General features: G+C 36.0%; 1 protein-coding gene across 4 annotated transcripts in view; it reads left to right on the plus strand.

Annotated features, from left to right (window-relative positions):
- Window positions 1-21,197, plus strand: part of CCSER1 (coiled-coil serine rich protein 1) — an 814,997-nt gene that overhangs the window by 466,157 nt on the left and 327,643 nt on the right. For 3 of the 4 annotated variants that reach the window (XM_081959555.1, XM_081959556.1, XM_081959557.1), the window contains exon 9: window positions 4,767-4,844. In XM_081959555.1, coding sequence (XP_081815681.1) covers window positions 4,767-4,844 — 78 coding nt within the window. Of the gene's footprint in view, window positions 1-4,766; window positions 4,845-12,551; window positions 12,843-21,197 lie in introns of those variants that run through there. The other variant, XM_081959558.1, reaches the window with a different exon arrangement.

Consider the following 21,197-nt stretch of genomic DNA (forward strand, 5'->3'; position numbering starts at 1 on the left):
TGCAGTGGTGGGATTCAGCCAGTTCGCACCTATTCGGGAGAACTGGCGGTTAACTTTCTAAGCAGTTCAGAGAACCGGTTGTTGGAAGAAATCTCATTTTGGTTTTTCCCACTTTCCAGGGCTAATCCTGTAAGGAAGGCAGGAAGGAAACATTCTGGTGATGCTTCTAGCCTAACCTTTATTGCTCTGCTTACAGAAACTGCCTCTCTGGTTAACCCTTAGTACATTGTAACAGCTAAGGCGAAGCGCCCATCGACGTGAGTCACGTTGAGTTGGCTACGCCTACACAGTCACATGACTACCGAGCCACGCCTACCCAGCTGGTCATTAGGGCAGAGAACCGGTTGTTAAATTATTTGAATCCCACCACTGGTCGCATGCATGTGTTCTATTGCTTCCCTGGCCATATTGAGAATGACGTGTGATCACTGTTTCATTATTCATCTTAGTGGATAAAGCTATCTTAGCCCAAAAGAATAAATACCTCTTCTCAAGCATGTGTGAGTACAGCTGCTGGATCTATGCCATGTGTGTGTTTAATGGAACTTTGTGGTAATTGCAAATTAATGCCAAATAATTAACCAGGGATGAATAATGTTGGTCAAATTACATTCCCTATAAGTAGTATCAAATGATCATATAATATTAAGGATGCTTGAGGGATTCAGTCAAAGCAAGGATAAACTGATACATGGATCAGTAGTTAGCCAGTTTTGATGTTCAAAATATTCATACAATTTTCTCACTTAGGAAAAAAAAAGTTATCTGTGTTTTGAAAGGAAATGTTGTCTGAAATATTATTTTAAAGTAATTACACACACACACACACACACACACACACACACACACACACACAGCATGTACAATATTAGTAACTTCTCTTAAACAAATCTCATCCATTATTAAGCAATTAACTTTTATTTCATCCTAGACCAGCAAATAAAACAAGAAAATTTCCACTAATTAGGGTAAAAAGAAGAAGCTTCTAAAGATTAGGGGGAAAAAACCCCAATGGCATACTGTATAAATTATAGAAAAATACTTAGCTATAGTCAAAGAAGTAAAGTCAGATTGATCTGTTAATAATAACTTCAGATAAAAAAAAGATCAGAGTGAATTCGTAAAGGGATGGCTGGTGAGAGGGCATTGAATCTGGCTAAGGATAAAGCACTTTCAAATTTGGGAATTTGTTCCAAAATTATTATCTAATTGTTATGTAACTGAGGTATCTGGCTGGTTGACGACGGCGTGCAGAGTGGCTCAGAATGATGTTAGAACTTAGAACTGAGGAGAAATGTCCCGACAGTTAGAACAATTAATCAGTGGAACAGCTTGCCTCCAGAAGTTGTGAATGCCCCAACACTGGAAGTCTTTAAGAAGATGTTGGATAGCCATTTGTCTGAAATGGTATAGGGTTTCCTGCCTAGGCAGGGGGTTGGACTAGAAGACCTCCAAGGTCCCTTCCAACTCTGCTATTGTATGTTTTTAGGTAGAACTGATAAATGTACTTGCAATTCTAAATCAATGACTCACTGCTTGAGACCAGCTAATGCGCATTCATAGCCCATCAGGGTGATTGCTACTCATGGAAAGACATAAGTAGCAGTTTGGCATATATTGCCTGGCACCAGGGAGGCTGAAGACTATCGGTCATAATTAAAGGGACTAAGCCAGATGGAAAAAAAAATCTTAAGCCAATTTGAGAAAATGAAAATACAGTTAGACGTTTCTATGTTAAATAGACCAGCATCATGGAAAAGCACCACGTTCAGAATGCGAAAAAGTACTTGGAAAATTGATCTAAAAAACTTGGATTACACTTCAAAAAGAACTCCAAAAAGGAGCTAACCTTAGATTTCAGCTGAAAAGAGGCATATGTTAGGCTCAGAGGTGGTATTCAGCAGGTTCTGACCAGTTCTGGAGAACCCGTAGCGGAAATTTTGTGTAGTTTGAAGAACCGGTAAATACCACCTCTGACTGGCCCCACCCCCATCTATTCTCTACCTCCAGAGTCTCAGCTGATTGGGAGGGAATGGGGATTTTGCAGTAACCTTCCCCTGGAGTGGGGAGGGAATGGAGATTTTACAGTAGTCTTCTCCTTCCACGCCCACCAAGCCATGCCACACCTATGAAGCCATGCCATGCCCACCAAGCCATGCCCACAGAACTGGTAGTAAAAAAATTTGAATCCCACCACTGGTTGGGCTCCTTTGGTGATGTACAAGCATTGTAAAGCTGTCACTGTATTTTTGTGCATTTAAGGTAACTTAATCAGGGTTGTCTGTACTATGGAAAACAGTCCCCAGATATATTTAAAGCTCTTCACTTGCTTTATTAAGTGATTATTTAGCCACCAAAGCCGCATCCTTAGTTTTAAAGTAATTAATTTCTAGATATTCTTCTTGACACTGCTTAGCAAGTATATGGATCACCTGTTTCAAGCCAACGTGTGTGAGAGAAGCAGCATCTGCATACAAAAGAACAGAAAAAATGTCTATTTGCCAATTTTCGTGGATGAAAAGATGGACTATTGAACTTCTCTATAAGGGAGTTTATATAGATTAGAAAGGCTAGAATATATTCTTGTCTCACTCTTTTTGAAGGGGTTTTCTTGGTGCATTGTCTTTGCACATAACGTCAAGTTTTAATCTAGGAGTTTTCACTTAATTTGTATATAAATAATTGTATTAACCGAGGAAGAATTCAATCATCAGGGACCTTATTATAGTTAACAATATAGGTGAATAGGGAAGGCAAAATGAATACACACTAGTCTAAATCATTGTGAATGATCTCTTATTTATAAACAAATAGTTAGAGCCTCATTGTTCAGTTCTGGTCAACAAAAGTCCATTAAAGGTTACCAGCAATAATAACATCTACTTTAACATTGATCGAATAAAGCTTCTTTATGTTTAATTTATTTTTAATAATCTTGATCTTTAATCAATTCAAATGAAATCTTAGAATTTTATTCCTTTTCATGATTTTCTTTGTCCCTTTTCACCATTTTTTTCAAAAGTTTAACAAGACTCTTTTGTAAATCCAATAGAGGAACATTATCCAGAATTACTCTCTTGCTTTGATATTGTGTATCCCTTTTAATTAAGACATCAGCTAGTTTTGTTCATATAACAATTTTTCCATATCATTCTTATAGCCTGTCATTTTTGAACACACTTTTAGATCCATCTCAGACTTGCCCAGTAAGTCTGTTTCATCTTTTAAACATTTTTAAATGTATACTCTATAATAACAGACACTAATTAAGTGTCTTTTAAGAAAATTAAAATTTAAGAAATTAATTTCTTAAATTTAAGGAATTTCAGAAATTAAAATTAATTTCTGATCCATTGTTGACAAATATTATTAATTACATTCAGTGTTAATGTTTTTTGTTCCATTCTGTATCAATAAATCAAATGTAAGTGCTTCTTTCATCCTAATCTTTAATTCCTCCTGGTCCCCTCTAGTGTCCAACCTTCAGACTCCTATCCTATCATTTTTTTTTAATATTTCACAGCAACAGCACCTTCCCATGGGAGAGATTCTTATTATTAATTTCAAAAACTTATTTTAAATCAACTTGAACCCTTCATCCATTTGTAACTTTCTAAATCAGTCACTTTTGCTGTTTATGTTTTTTTTTAAGTCAACTTGTATTTAAAATCTCTTTTGCTAAGGATGGCAGGAAAATCACCCAAGTCTTATATAATGTGTTGATCCAAAGATTCCTAATAACTGGAAAGCAGATTTATCAGTGATTAGACAAGGAAGTCAATTGCAAGTCCATTGTACATAAACATGTGGTTTTAGCAAGGTGGCTATTCCCTCTTCTCCCAGAACTCTATACCCACCAGTGTCCACTGTCTTGCAGTCTCCTCATGGGGAGCACTTGTGGGTGATCTCAAGTCCTCGCCCTGCCCTGGAGAGGGATATGAAGAGCCAGTCTACTCACCAGCTGTTCATTCTGCGGCATTTGTTGGCTATCCTCTCAGCCATTTCTTTCCTGGAAGTCCGTTTAGAAATGTTATTATGATGATCATTCAAATGTATAATTAAATCTGTAGTAGAATGCAAATTTTATGGAGTAAAACATAAATTAGTAAATTAACATAGACAGAATGCAAGAGATTTATAAGTGGGCATATGCAAATAACTAAAAACAAAATAATTCATATATCTCTCAGTAATGTGTCAGTAAAACTTAGGTGCTTAATGAATTTTATAATTAAGTTTAAGAGAAAAACATTTAAAGCTGAAATACGGTGAAGTATGCATTGTAGGTGATGGTATGTATGGGGTTTTTTAAAATATCTTGTCTCCTGATTTTTAATTTGTTTTTCATAATTTTAATTCAGTTTTGTTTTCTGTTTTACCTTGGGTAAACAAATAGAGGAAAGGGTCCATAAATAGTTTGGTGCGTGTAAAACTCTATTAGCATCTGCAAAGAATATCATGTGGATTTTTACAAAGTATTTTTAACCCTTACATTATTTTGTTAGAAAATGGTCCTTTGTGACACTCCATGATGACTTTCTCTTAATGTTGACAATTTATGACCTTAACATCAACCTAAAACTACTTTGCATTAGCAAAATAATATCAGGAGGGTACATTCTCTCTTGAAAATATTCACTTTTTTTCTCGTTGTTGTTGCAGTGGGATATTTTTTCCTTGGGATCGAAGTGGGGGTTAGGTTACTTTGAGAATGTTAAGAAAATCAATTTGCTGACCAGGGATATATATCTTATTTTTCTTCACAGGAAAAAGCTCGGCATTTACAGAGTGTGCTTGTCTCGCAAGTAGATAAATCCACGCAGACTGAAGTTGTAGGCCATGATGTAAGTAACTGCACTTTAAAGGGATTTTTCTCGTTTATCTCCTGAATTAATATTTAAATCTCTACCCACCTCTTTTTTTCTTTCCACTTCTGTGCTTATGCATTATTGGAAAAGTGGGCCACCTCATTCATCTTTTGCTCTTAAATGATTCCCAAATACCTTCTGCAACTGAAAAAAACCCCTTCTATCTGCTGGCACACTATGCTTCCGTAATTATGTGTTTTATCAACAGTCTTCTTCCATTCTCTAAATTTCCTCTGAGGTAAATATGAGAAAATTTACCAGCAGAATTTGAAATCTTTCTATATATGTGTGTGTGTGTGTGTGCATTTACTTGCTTGTCAATAACCGGATGGATCTATTATGCTTGTAATCATCAGAAGCTCAAATCATTGTCTTTTCTCGTTTTACAAAGGAAAGTGTTCAGAAATTTGTCAAGAGTTTTAGATTCATATTTTAATCATTGGGTCTCAGTGGGGAATATTGTTGGTAATTTAACTGAAAATTAGTTGTTTTTCCCTGGTGAGAGTATGAACTGTGGCTATTAAGAAAATGCTCGTGTTGATGGAACAGTTAAAAGAGTTTTGGCTTCTCCTTGCTTTAGAATCTGCCTTCAAAGAGTATTGGTAATCAAGGTTTGGAGAGAGAACCTAAAACAGAATTATTGTTTACTTAAAGAGCATCCTGTTGTTATCTTTTGCTTTTTGGTATCCTCCGTCTGAAGGAAATGTCTGACCTTTGATGCCAGCTCTGTGCTTTGATGTGGATTGCTGTCTTCTGTTTACTTGTACGGAATTTCTCTTTTTCACATTTGGAGTGAACTGCATGGCATAGCTATGTGTGTAGTGGTGGGTTTTTTTGTTTATTTGTTTTTATGGGGATTTTTTGTGTATGGTGTTCATTAAATTTAAAGGATCACCTTTTCATTAAGACCCAAGGAGATTGTGTCTTAGCACTCTGTCCACAGTTAACACTGATGTAGTCACATGGGAAAATGTATCACTTGAACACTTGCATTTACCAAATTTTACCTCTGCATTCATTTGGGAGGGGGGGGGGCTGCATGGATTTGATTCCTCAACCTTGGATCATTTTTCTGTCTTATCAGTAGCCACCAATCATAAAGGTCTATAAAAATATTTTCAATTTTGAGAAAATTATATGTATATACCTATTATACATACATTATATATCTGCATCATATGTATAAAAGTTCTAAAAAATAATATTAATAACTGAACAGAGTACAGTAAGGCATCAGAAAGAACAATAAATTATGACCGCCAACAGAACCATCAATTTTACAGTAAAACGCAATAACAGTAATAAATCATCAAGTTGCAGACTGACTGAAATAACTAAATAAATCAGAAGCAAAGCAAGATTACTTCAGGAAAAATGTAATGGGTCTAATTGGAAAGGAAACTTATAGGAGACGACATTACTAAGATAGTTGTTGATTTCCCCTCCCCCCATCAGTTTAAGATAACTGGTTTGCATTTATTATCCATTTTACATATTCTGTGGATTCAATGTGTTGCTTTCCTCATGTTTTGCTAACTCATCCATTAAGTTAAATAAAATATCCAGTTTTGTAGGGATTTTTCAGCTGCATGTTAGGTTCACTGATTAACCAAATCGATACAGAAGTTTCACCAAATGGGTATTATTTAAGTCATTATGACTATGACGTTTTTTGTTATTCAAAATTGGTACAATTTTTTTTCTTCTTCTTTTTTTAAAAATGTGCCAGATGTACTTTAAGAGATATTGTGGCTTAGAACTAGTTTTGATCCATTTGGAAAAGGTTGCCTGTTAAGCAGTTTATATAAGATACGTTGGGCCACAGAATTTTATTGTCTAGTTGAAAACAATGGATGTTTAAAATCATGATGTCTTGAAGGTTTTGCTAACATGTGCTTTAAAGTTTCATATACTTACATGAAACACAGTGGAGTTTTGTTATTTTCAGAAAGCTTTGAACTTAACTTAACTTAACTTTATTGGATTTCATTCTTCCTTTAAAGAATGAATTTGCAAGGTTGATTTGCTCAGCTTTTGTTCACCCTGAATTCAAATCTAAGTTTGGTTTCTTATCAACATACAGGGGTTTCCCCCCCCCCAATGATTATATTCCATTTTATTTCCTACAAGAAAGATATGACTTTAAGGGTGCATTAGACCTCAGACAAAGGAAACCTCTAAATAAGCTAGATGTGGATAACTTAGGATAGGTACATTTAAAGCTTAGAAACAAGTTAGTTTTTAAAAAATTATATTTGTGTTCCAAGACTGAAAGACATATTGAAATATTCACTACAATATACAATATTGTATGTAAAAGTTTGATTAGTTTCCTAAATTTTGCATCGTTAATACCCCCCCCCCCCAAGTGGCTGCAAATGTTGGTAACCTCAGTATTTCCCAGCCAGGCTTATTTGCACCCCAGTCTAAAATAATAATAATAATAATCTAGGCTACAAGATCGGATAAAGAATGGTAGTAATTCAAATGAAGAAACTAGTTTAACATAATAAAACTGAGGGGGAAATGATGGGGTGGAGATGGAGCAAAGGTTTCATCATATTTATCCAAGTTCTAATACCACAAATAAATGATTTAAAGACAAATCTAATCAGTCAAATTTCTGTGTTTATTTGGTAGCTATATATATAGACATGAAAAGCAAAGCTGATTTCTTCAACTAGAAGTGTCTGTTTAACTTTCTTGTCCTTGCTTTATTTATTTATTTTTTCAGAGATTGCTTCAATAGAGAGATCTAGGTTTTATTTCTTTTTGGTCACTTGATTTATTAAAACATGGAGAATAGGGAAACCGTTGGATTTCACTGCATTGGATGGCGAAAATGCATGAACTCACGGGGTAAATCTTAATTTGAGGCTTTTGTGAGGGAGCAGATGAGGGAGGAGGTCTGTAATGCTTTTCTCATATCCATTTGTTTTCCTACTTCTACAGCTATGAATTTCTCACTTCGCAACATGATGGAATATTTTGCTCTTATCTGTTGAAGAAACAGCTCTCAATTGTTACATATGTTGTAGAGATTTTTTTTTTAAAGATGGTTTAAGATGCATATTCAGTATGACTTTGTCCATTATGAACCATAAGAGTCAAATGTGTGCTGTAGACACGTTGTGGGAAAGAAATAAGTGGTAATAAAAAGTAAATAGTTTCTGATAAAGCCGCTTGCAACTTTTGCCAGTATTCTTGGAAGCTTGGTGAGTGAATTTGGGCCACTTACTATCACATAAACCCAATCTACCCCAGATAGGGTTTTTTTTTTGGAGAGGAAGGGGGGAGAAAGTGAGGAAGAAAAACTGTATGCCCTCTTTTTAGTTCCTGGTGGAAAAATCCAAATAAATGTAATCAGGAAAAATTAGAATACGCAAAGAATATTGGTTTGCTTCTTGTGTCCCGGCCAAATTCTCTGGCAATTAAAAGATAGCTATTCAGTACTTTGTGTATCCATATGTTCATACACTGGGAACATCTGAGTTTTGAAACCTATAAATGAAATTCTAAAACCGTCAAAAGTGTCTTTTTGCAGCCGAGCTCTTAATTAACACACGCATTAGCACAGTTGCCACTGCTGTGCTTTCTGTCTGCTAATTTTTACTAAGTATTCCAAAATAGCTACTATTAGCGGGAGACAACAACATGGCATCTGAAAAATGGCTCCTCTGATCCGGCAGATGTACACGGCCTTAAGATTTACAGATTTAACAATAAGGAGGAAAAGCATGGTTGAATTTCTCTCTTTTTCTCTCCCCCCCCCTTTAAAAAAAACATAATTCACAAGCATAAAACAGCTCTTCTATAAATATAAGACTTGTGGAAAGATGCATAGGCAAGATGGTTTCTCAAGATAGCCTGATGATCTCCTTCGGCTTAATATTCATATAAGCCACCATATGTCTTCAAACCGATAGAGAACCCTGTTCGTTGGAACCTTGAAATTGGAATTCCATAGCCTAAACACCCTGTGGCCCCCTTCATTAATTTTGTCTGCAATTCCAGTCATCTTTATCTGCCAGTGAACATGGCAGCAAGCAGGCAATATATTCTTGTAGATGCTGCAGCATAAATCTCTTAAAGCTAATGAGCTGTTCAACATAATGTACAGTTCAGCTCTTTTTTTTTTCTTCCTCTTTCCCTGATGCCTGTAGCACATTTTCACAGCAAATTCTTAAAGGCTAGATGGACTGATAAACAGCATTCCCTAGTGGTTCCCTAAAAGTGACTGGAATATTTTGTCCTTCTCATCTGCTGGTCAACAAACAAAATGTACCCTGATTCTCTTACCTGTTTTTCAGAGTAACCATTCTAGATGTCTCCGGTATATTCCCAAAGGAGAGGGAGGTGGGGATGGGGAGGTAGAGAGAGATACACAAACAGAAATTGTACACAGATAAAATAAATAAATAAGTGAGTGGGAGCAACTGTTTTTTTTTAAAGCAAAGTTTTACTCATGTATTTATAAATTCCAAATTTTTGGTACAGTATCTATTTCAAAACTGCTTCTCCATTTTTAAACTTCTTTCAGATCTTGCTAAGTACACTGAATGAACTTGTCCAAGCAAGTTCAACAAATGTACAGGCAGCCCACCCTTCAGTGCCTCTCTTCCTCAAACCATTTTAGCAATATGGCTATAATACTAATAATCAATACTAACCCCGATAATAATGTAGCAAGTCCAAATAATGCTTTTTTTTTATGATTTTATACTTCCATCAGAGTGAAGTTGACAGCCAAGTTAATTTCTAAGCATTTTCTAAGATGTCCAACAAGGATTAAAAATATTTTATGGTCTTAGCCTTATCTTGATATCTTAAAAACATGCTTAATATCTGTTGTTTTATTAATATACAGTTTTCCAACACCTTATTTCAAAGTTCTTGCAAATAATTAATATCCACCTTAAAATATTATTTAACTTCTACTAAAACATACTGTACATGTATAATAAGCCAAAACACATCTCATATCCAAGGCAATTAAGGTTAATTAGAAGTTCCTTAGTGCCTCTAGACAAAATTTGACATCATTGAATCTTTCATAATGCCTTGCCTGTTTGAGGCAATCCCAGTTCTTTTTTTAACAATCCCAGTTCCTTTTTTAACAATCCCAGTTCCTTTTTTAACAATCCCGGTTCCTTTTTTTAACAATCCCAGTTCCTTTTTTAACAATCCCGGTTCCTTTTTTTAACAATCCCAGTTCCTTTTTTTAACAATCCCAGTTCCTTTTTAAAAAAATCCCAGTTCCTTTTTTAGCAATCCCATTTCCTTTTTTAACAATCCCAGTTCCTTTTTTTAACAATCCCAGTTCCTTTTTTTAACAATCCCGGTTCCTTTTTTTAACAATCCCAGTTCCTTTTTTTAACAATCCCAGTTCCTTTTTAAAAAAATCCCATTTCCTTTTTTAGCAATCCCATTTCCTTTTTTAACAATCCCAGTTCCTTTTTTTAACAATCCCAGTTCCTTTTTTAACAATCCCAGTTCCTTTTTTAACAATCCCAGTTCCTTTTTTAACAATCCCAGTTCCTTTTTTAACAATCCCAGTTCCTTTTTTTAACAATCCCGGTTCCTTTTTTAACAATCCCGGTTCCTTTTTTTAACAATCCCAGTTCCTTTTTTTAACAATCCCAGTTCCTTTTTTAAAAAATCCCAGTTCCTTTTTTAGCAATCCCATTTCCTTTTTTAACAATCCCAGTTCCTTTTTTAACAATCCCAGTTCCTTTTTTAACAATCCCAGTTCCTTTTTTAACAATCCCAGTTCCTTTTTTAACAATCCCGGTTCCTTTTTTTAACAATCCCAGTTGTTGAGGAGTTGTTGTGGGTTTTTTTAAAAAAAACCTTGATTGAGATTACGCCAATCTAAAGTATTAATGATTTTGTTAGTCCTGATTTTTTTTAATAGGTAGTGGTGGTGATGAAGATGATCTACTCCTTTTTTCAAATTAGGAACACATTTTTTTCATGTGAATAAAAATCAAGATTTTATTTTCATCAGAACACTTTCCAAATATCTCTTGCAGTTTTAATGCTAAAAATACTAAATAATTAGGATTAAAAGAGAAATCAAACTTCTGCCATGATATTGGAAGGGTCATCTAATATTTTTTACATTGTGTCTGTAATGGTTATTGGACTTGATCACTTGGGATCTATAAAGGAAGAAAGGTAAAATTATATGGTCAGTGAAAAATTTGGTGGTCAAAAGGTTAAACTGAACCATCATCGCATCACAAATTATAGTTAAAGAAGCTCTGAGTTTTTCTTTTCCATATAAACCTTCTTAATAATTTATCAAAGACATATACTATTGTAGTAATATTCAATTTTAGAACAGTTATCTTACCCTTTATTGGGATTTTTAAGCATTACATTTTAGTCTTCAGAAGTAATAGCTTTTGATAAATATGTCCTGAATGAATTTATCCAATCCCTCCTTTAAGCCATATCAGTTGATGGCTCTTATCACCTCTTGTGGCCACAAATTTCACAGGTTAGTTGCATGCTGTGTTAAGAATTGCTTCCTTTGTTTTGAATCACGCCCAGCCCTGTTTGAATGGACAGCTCCTTATGCTCATATTGCACTTTCTCTATGTTCTATACATCTTGATTATCTCTTCCTCAACTATCTTTTTTCCTGAACTTCTTGTCTCAAATGTCTGTGTCTTTCCGCATAGGAATACAGTTGCAACATCCTCATTATTTTGGATGCCCTCTTTGCACTTTTCCACATTCTGTTCTATAATTATGTAAATGTGGTCACTAGAATACTACACAAGATGTAAGGGGTGTCCCTGATAATAGCCATTACACTCACTGTTAATTCCTTCTGCTATTCTGGATATTTTTTCCCCCTTCTTCCAGTTAATCATCGTTTTGTTTCAATATTTAAAACATATTGTCATCTCAAAATGCATAGTGGGTAATACACTCACCATGTTCATATTTATATGTCAGTTAATATGTTTATATTCCTTCTGGTTCTTAGATATGTTTGACAATAAACATGAAAGTATCCTTCCTTCCTTCCTCCCTCCCTCCCTCCCTCCCTCCCTCCCTCTTGTGTTGTGTTTTTACAAGGATATATTCATACTATACTATTTCCATTCATTATAATGCCATTATGCAATCTGATTGCAAGGCAGACAGATCTACCTACATTGAAAATGGAGTTTGTTCCCATTTTCACAGTCAATTTGTAAACCTGAGGCAACAATTAGATTCTCACTGAAGAATTCCTGCTAAATATTCTGTTTGCTTTTAGCAACTCATTTGAAGTACCCAAAACATGTATTGTATGTTGAATACAATCAAATTTTCTTTGCACCAGTCAAGACATTGAATTCCGAACATAGGTAATTTATTATTTGTTAATTAACATTAATTAATTCATTTCCCCACTCTATACTTGATTATCCCCTTGCTCTTTCTATCCTTCAATTTGGGAGACCTCTTTTTGGCATACTGCCATTTTGATTATTATAGCACAATCCTACATATTTTAATTATTATTTAAGTATTTATTGTTACAGTTTAAAAAAAGCAAATATTTTTAATGTAACCTTCTTAAATTACAAAGGATTGGTAACACAAATGTTCTTTTATGTCTGTTGTCAATGATACATGGAGCTTAATATTTGAGCGTTCATTTGACATTCTCTTCTTCTTTTTAAGGCCCTGTGGAATTCTTCATATACTGACGGTTCAGTTTACAAACGTATCAGCATCTCATTGGTACCAACATTTTAACTGAATAAAATATGCTTGGATACAAGCTACATAGACCATTAATTTAATCCTCTTTTATTTGCCTGTGTAAAAAGGAACCTGTGTTGGCTTCATCTATTTAATGACATCTCTGAGGGGCAGAGGGAAAAATCCTTCTTTAACAACAATCACAAAATACTCTACACCATTCTCTCAACTGCATCAAGCAATAATTGATTAATGATGACCAAATTTTGCAGAATTGAAATAAAATACAATTGTATTTCTATTACTTGTGTACATTTTATTTAACCTCTGGGCAAGAATATTAGAGATAGTTTTATGACCACGGCCTCTATAAGGGTGGGGTGATATAACCTGCCTTAGACAGCAATGTGATGCAAGAAAAATTGTGACATGCAAAATCTGATGCTAAGTACATTTATTCTTTCAAGATTGAATGTTAGATCAAGTAGGGACATCTAGGGGTTACAAAACAGCTTGCATAAGAACTAATACTCTGGATCCTTCACATTTAAGAGTAATCATACAGCCACATTTATTGTTGTTGGTGCAGACATAATAAATGAATGAATGCATGAATGAATAATAAACAAATAAATAATTCAATGTTAATCAAATATAAAAATTTTATCCATGATAACCTTTAATGACCTGTCAAACAACTGTAGGAAGTTGTCTACGGTATCCTTTCCTCCCCAGCAGGTTTCTACAATATGGTGGCCATATGTCGATTGTTGTTTTGTTTATTGTTTTGCATACAGAAATACAGAGGCCTGCTCAAAACTGGATCTGCAAAGTACAGGAAATTGGCAGTCCAGGCAGTTCAGAGGAACATAGGTTTATTGAATGCTAAAGCTCTCCAGAAGAATCTGAACTACTAACAGTCAAAGCAAATTGGTGGTAGATTGGTGGTCAATGGAATTCATGGTAGGCTGGACTTAGATCTCTTCTGGGTGTGAAGGGACTTGAGACTGAAGGCGCATTTGACCCCTCTCTTGGGCTCAGCCTGGTCATCTCTTACAGAGTCAGATGATTCCTTCCTTTAGCCTTTTTTATCCAGGGCCAGAGACATACTGTTGAAGCAATTCTACTTTGTGACTATTTTTGTGATCTACAGACTACACATCTGTAAATGAGATGGTATCCATTGGTAACCCTTTGGTGTGTGTTTGAATCAGTGGTGAAATTCATTTTTTTTTTACTACCGGTTCTGTGGGCGTGGCTTGGTGGGTGTGGTGTGACGTGGTGGGTGTGGCAGGGGAAGGATATTGCAAAATCTCCATTCCTACCCCACTCTGGGGCCAGCATTTGCTGGTTCTCTGAACTACTCAAAATTTCTGTTACTGGTTCTCCAGAACCTGTTGGAACCTGCTGGATTTCACCCCTGGTTTAAATGATATTGAAAGATAGTCAGATTTTTTTTTTGTTTAGAATTTTGTCTGATTCTCAGAGACTGCCTAGACAAGTCCATCCATTTTTCTTGGCAAGGTTTTTCCAAAGTGATTTACTATTCGCTTCTTCCTAGAGCTGAAAGAGTATGAATGGACCAAAGTCAGCAGCTTGCTTCGTGCCTAAGGTGTGTCTAGAATTCGTGGCCTTCTGGTTTCTATCCTGATGCCTTAATCATTACATTAATCATAGTTCGGGTAAATTAAATTAAACAATTGATTTTTATTTTCTTTTTACAACCTTGTAATCCCTTTGATTGGGGTGGAGTTGGGGTGACTGGGGAGCTGAGTCTTTACTGGCCACATGCCCTTCCTGATGCCTATGTGGAGATCTCAGCAGATCTTTTCTTTTTGCGCCTGGGTAGAGACGCATCTGTCGCTGCCTAGGATTGAACTCTCAACCTTCCAAGTAGGAGGCAAGTGTCTTCACCTCTATACCACCGCTTTCCACCTTAATCACAGACTCAGCTGGAATCTAAATTCAGGTATTCTTTGAAAACCATTTTTAATACGCCATCTAATAGATCAGGGACATAGCTGGCTGGAGAATTCTGGGAGTTGAAGTCCACAAGTCTTAAAGTTGCCAAGTTTGAAGATTTCTGTAGTAGATGTTTCAAGAACTATTTAAAAAAACATGCAAGGAAAAACAGAAGGCATAAATTTCAAGGTGAAGAAGAGGGAAGAAACCTTTAGATTGGATATGTCTAGTTTAATAGAAAGAAGGACTAGGGGAGACATGATAGCAGTGTTCCAATATCTCAGGGATTGCCACAAAGGAGAGGGAGTTAAACTATTTTCCAAAGCACCTGAGGGTAGGACAAGAAGCAATGGGTGGAAACGAATCAAGGAGAGAAGCAATTTAGAACTGAGGAGAAACTTCTTGACAGTTAGAACAATTAATCAGTGGAACAGCTTGCCTCCAGAAGTTGTGAATGCCCCAACACTGGAAGTCTTTAAGAAGATGTGGGATAGACATTTGTCAGGAATGGTATAGGGTTTCCTGCCTAGGCAGGGGGTAGGACTAGAAGACCTCCAAGGTCCCTTCCAACTCTGCTATTGTATTGTATTATAGATTTGTTTAAAAAGAGACACTTTCTGAATTAAATACATTCCATGTTATGTTAACATATAAACATTATTCTCTAATTACAGTAACATATAATAGACGATAATACAAAGAAGGAAATTCTTTGTCCTCATCATTTTAGAACAATTATATTCGAGAGCCTGTAGATCAAAATCATCCACAAAATGGTGCCACACAATCATTCAGTTGTCCAGAAGATAATATTGGAGAAAATGATTCTGTGGTATGTAATGTAACAGCCCATTCGGAAGGACTATGAGCTTTATTTTCCTTTTTGTTTTCCTTAACACAATTCTAAGAGGACTAATTGGAGACAAGAAATAAAATGCACGTAAGGCCTTGTTTTCACAGTGTGGGTTATGACCTTCGGAGTAGTTGTGAGACAATCGATGGAGAAGCGACAGAGCGAATCTTCTTTGCCAGTCCTTTCTGGACAGGCTGGATATATTTCAATACACTGAATGTAAAAGGATTGCAATCGTTCTAGAAGCTTAGCCGGAGTATTTCAAACACACTTTCCCCTTTTAAAATGTTAACATCTTGGTTATCATGATGATGTAAAACATGAGTAGAGTATAGCATAAACTCCCAAAGTAACTTAAAAAGCATATTTTCAGTCTGAACCCTAAATCTAAATGTTTAATCTTGAGATAATAATGTGATGATGATGTATTTTAATGTATTCATGTTCTTTAACCTCTCATTAAGCCTATATGAAAGCATGAATTAGTAAGTCATAACTTAGGTTCTTAGTCAGACAGATCTTCTAAAGGTTTATATCCATCCTAGTTATTTTAGAGAATTAGAAGCAGGCAACTTGATGTGTAAAATGTCACCGTGACCCTTTCAAGGCTTGATTTTGGGTCTCTGTGTGTCTCTGTGTTACTTCAAGTATAAAACTCTGTCTGTATGGGGACAGTTGCTTAAAGGGAAAATGAAGGTGAATATATGTGTCCCAGCATATCATTGCAGGATCCAATCTGGGTCGATTTAATCTTTCAAGCTCATCCTCAGGGAATTTCTCTCTAGCAGAGGGGATCCGCTGCCGCATCAGTCTGAAAACTCGGAAGATTAAACCTCTTATCCCAATGCCTGATGCAGATCGGATCGTGCAAGACAAACTTCATTCTTTCTTATTGATTACAAAAAATGGGAACAAGATGGAAGGACTAAAAAATACCCCTACCCTTCATTGGTGTAAATATTGTTGCAAATGGAAAATTAGATGATATACCATTTTTATAATTATGTTTTGTTTAAAGCACATATATCAATGACGGCAAACCTTTTTCTTATGTGGTACCAAAATTGTGTGCGTGTGGGCTGTCATGCAACGACGCGTGCCCATGCCAATTCAATCCTCCCCGCCTATCTGTGCATGCGCGCACGACCCCTCCCCAGGCTCCGGAGACTTTCCTGAAGCCTGGGGAGATCAAACATTCTCTCATGATGGACACTTGACTCCTTGTGTTAATTATGGTAGATCCTGCATGGCAGTGGTCTTGATATTGAGTGCAGTTAGTTACATCTTCTTCATTGAGGGAACCATCTTTCTGAATGTCTTCTGCCCAAACCTTCTCCAGATACTACAGTTTTGCAAAAGACTCAGACTCAGCCAGTTATTTCCTGCCTGCTTCTCTCCATCACAGCCTCGGTTAGCAGAAAAGTCAGCTATCAGCTCACATAGCCTTATACCCAGGATTCAAGGCAAGTATGGACTATCATACAACAGCAATTGTACCTAGCAACTGAAAACTGCATGGATAGAACCATGCAGGATTCTGGACAATACTGTGTTTCCCCCAAAATAAGACAGGGTCTTATTTTCTTTTAACCCCCGAAATAAGCATGTTGCCTTATTTTTGGGGAGGTCTTATTATTTTTGAGGTGCAGGAGGCGGTGAGTGTGGCCACCTCATGGCTGCTGCTGTGTTACAATATTTTTGGGGAGGGCTTATTATAGCGCATGCACTCAAAAGCCCGATTGGGTTTATTATCCAGGGAGGTCTTATTTTCTGGGAAACAGGCTAATATGGAAACACATCCATTTCCCAGTTCATTCATTCTTCTTTTCAACTTCTGAGTCTGGCCAAAACCCCTGGAATTCCCCAGTGGCTCCCATCCAAATAATAATTCTCCCAACCTTGTTTAGTCAAGCACTGAAATTTACTGAAATGTTTATTTTAAACACGGCAACAGTGGTGGGTTCCGGCAGCCGCTACTGCCGATTCGCTCAGGGATATACCCCGCCCATGTGTGTGCTTCATGCACGTTGCGTGTGCATGCACAGTATAACAAAAGTTGCTCTGCACATGCACAGAAGCCAAAAATAAGATGGTGGCACCTATGCCGCCACTAGGGGAACCGGTTCGGGGGCATGGCAGGCCTAGGTCATTGCCGGTTCCAGCGACCAAGGCTGCCAAGCTACTACCAGTTCGTCTGAACCAGTCTGAACCGGTAGGAGCCCACCACTGCACAGCAACCAGCCAAGACATAGTTGGATGCAAGGATATTTGTGATGTTGCTCCCCTTTTTTAATTTTTCATAAGCAGGCAACCACCTCTCTGGGTTTTTACTAAGTTTGGAAAATGTGGGGAGGACAACGTCACCCTCAACCTCTTCCCTGCTTCCTTTAACAATTCTCAGATTGATAGTAAAGATACCTCTCTCAAGTATCTGTACTTGCTGAGTTCCTAATGACAATATCCGTTCCTTAAATTTTATGTTACTGAAAGCTTGATTGCTGTTCACATTATTAATGTGGCCAAGAAGGAAATGGTTGAAGTTTTGCACTGCAAAACTCTGTATGAAATATTTCCCGTTGCTTCTAGGCATTTGCAATAAAAAGCACAGAGCTCCCTCCAAGATTATAGTAGATCTTTTAAGCACTCTCATCTCAGAGAGAGTTCCACCAAACTCAACGGGGTGTACTTAACAGCTCAGTTTGATTAGATTGTGGTGTTGATCTGTCTCTTCCTATATTTTATGTTTGTTTATCTTACCTTTTCCACTTCCTATTTCAGTATTAAAAAAATCCATTTGAAGTGCTTTAAAGTCTTTGGGAAAACTTAAATATTTTACTGTTATATAGTGGGGATAACAAAAGCAAATAAATAAGTACTGGCAGCAAACAAATCCTTTTATGCTGAAAACTAGTTTCCTGCTGAGTTAGTAGGTGCTGTTTGTTTTGATCAAATCATTTAAATGATGTCTTAATTGGATTTTTAGAATATGCTTGTTATTTTATTATTATTATTGGCAGCTCCTTGAGCACCATTTAATGATGGAAAGAGGAGATAGTAGAATGGAATGGAATGGAATGGAACGGAAGAGAATAGAATTCTTTATTGGCCAAGTGTGATTGGACACACAAGGAATTTGTCTTTGGTGCAGATGCTCTCCGTGTACATCAAAAGACAAGATACATTCATCAAGAATTATAAGGTGCAACACTTAATGATAGTCATAGGGTACAAATAAGCAATCAGGAAACAATCAATATAAATATAAATAGTAAGGATGCAAGCAACATCCTGTAGTGAAAGGAGATGGGTGATAGGAACGATGAGAAGACTAATGGCAATGCAGCCTTAGTGAATATTTTGACAGTGTTGAGGGAATTATTTTAAAATAATTACAAGTAAAGTAAAGATAAAAGTAGTAAGATAACTTTCTTGGTTATTGATTGATTGCCAGTTGAATTGAGATGTTGGATCATTGCTTCTAGAGACATACGGTGGAGAATTGAACAAAATTTCACCAAGAGACACTGAAAGATAGATAGGCAATAGAGACAATTTCTCAATGACTTTTACAAGTTATTTGAATACTTTCCATCATTTGTTATGTTCCTGTTCTTTTTCTGCCTCCCGAAACCATCAGCTTATTCTGGAGCACGGTATAGGATTTAAAATAGTAGTATAACATCCATTATTAATAGCAATAAATATCACTGAATATATTTTCCCAGGAGAAATTAAGCAAAATGAATAGAGATTATTAATAGGGGATTTATTAATGGTTCTAACTTAATGTGCAACATTTATATGCAATGCTATTGATAGTCCTACTTTCACTAGAATAAGTACCATTTTTAAAAGTGACTGGAATAGAAGTAAAGGAAACTGAGACTTTTGTTAAGTTTCCTACACTTTGGAAATATAGGTAGTCCTTATTTAGTGACCTTTATTGGGACCAACAACTCAGCCTTTAACCCAAGTGAAAAGTCTGGCTGCACTTATGATTTTCATTTGTATTTCATATATCTTGAGCAGGTTCTTCCCTCTTTGTTTAATATCATTTTAGATTATTGAATATATTATCTGAAACCTGTCACTCATAGAAACAAATAATGTGTATGTTTATTTCTGAAATGAATATTGATTTCAGTTTAAAAAGATCATATTGGGGCAAAAGGATAATTCAGAGAATGAATGCAAAGGGGACCATCTGGAAAACAATAATGTCATGAATACAGATCATAAAAAATAGTTGGGAAATGTACATCTAAAATAATTTAGAATATCTATCTATCATCTATCTATCTATCTATCATCTATCTATCTATCTATCTATCTATCTATCTATCTATCTATCTATCTATCTATCTATCTATCTATCTATCTATATCTACCTACCTACATCTATCTATCTATCTATCTATCTATCTATCTATCTATCTATCTATCTATCTATCTATCTATCTATCTATCTCTGTGTTGTCATTTCCTCAATTTAATTTTGTATAATTATCTAAATTGGATGCTGAATGAAACATCATTTTTAAAATTTTACTTAGATTTAAAAGAGTCGGGATACATTTCCACCAAATTATAATGCAGCATGTTATAATCATCTTCTTGGCCCCAAATTAAAATGTATAATTTTAATCGAAGCTGTTCTTCCAAAATTTAAAAATATCTCATAATTTGGAAAGATTATGATGTACCATGCCATATTCAAAACCTATGTTTGTTTGAAAACAGTAAGAGTAATTGTGCATTAAAGTTGTCTGCAAATGCATAGACATCATAGTTTCTATACCCCCAATAAAGTATTTATGGTTACATAATTAATATATTTTTTTTAAGTTAAAGAACTGGGGACTGATAAACACATGGACATATATTGTTCATTTTATTTGAGACTTAATGACTTATAAGATTGAGAACGGATGCCTTTCTGTCTGCAATGACATGCCCTTTAAAAATTACAGTATATGGCATTAAGGTAAACACCCATGAACTTTAAAAAAGAACTTTTAGAACTTTCTAACGAATATGGATATTTTCCTCTCCTCAAATAAACTTTGTTGAGATCGTGGCCACCATGTCTTTGAATCCAAGTCTAGCAGAACTTTGCATTAAAATATGAGGCTCCTAATTACTCAACCATGCTATAGATCCAAAGCTATCTTTTATTGAGCAAAGGGAAGACTTGGCAGCTCATCATTTTGAAGAGCTCTAGCATCTCTAAAGTGGTTAGGTTAAACATTTAGGAATGTGATTAGAAAGTGAGTTTGGCTAGATTAAGGTAAAGGTAAACATAAAGGTTTCCCTCACACATATGTGCTAGTTGTTCCCAACTCTAGGGGGCAGTGCTCATCTCTGTTTCAAAGCCAGAGAGCCAACATTGTCCGGAGACGTCTCTGTGGTCATGTGACTGGCACGACTAAACGCTGAAGGCGCAGGAAATGCTGTTACCTTCCCACCAAAGGTGATCCCTATTTTTTCTACTTGCCTTTTTACATACTTTCGAACTTCTAGGTTGGCAGAAGCTGGGACAAGTAACGGGAGCTCCCTCCATTACGTGGCACTAGGGATTGAAACTGCCGAACTGCCGGCCTTTCTGATCGATAAGCTCAGTGTCTTAGCCACTGAGCCACTGCGTCCCCTTGGCTAGATTACTGTCCTTATTAAAGGCTCCACTGCTGCTGAACACAAGTTGCTTTCCTTGACTCCTGTCACTCAAGCCCATTAGAAGCCTTTGGTTTATGGTCTCCTGGCAAGGAACTGACATTCAGAGCTCTTATGGGTAATCTTCCATTCTCTTCTTC

Source organism: Natrix helvetica, assembly GCF_964273705.1.
Source record: "Natrix helvetica genome assembly, chromosome: 7".
In the NCBI taxonomy this organism is placed as follows: Eukaryota; Metazoa; Chordata; class Lepidosauria; order Squamata; family Natricidae; genus Natrix; species Natrix helvetica.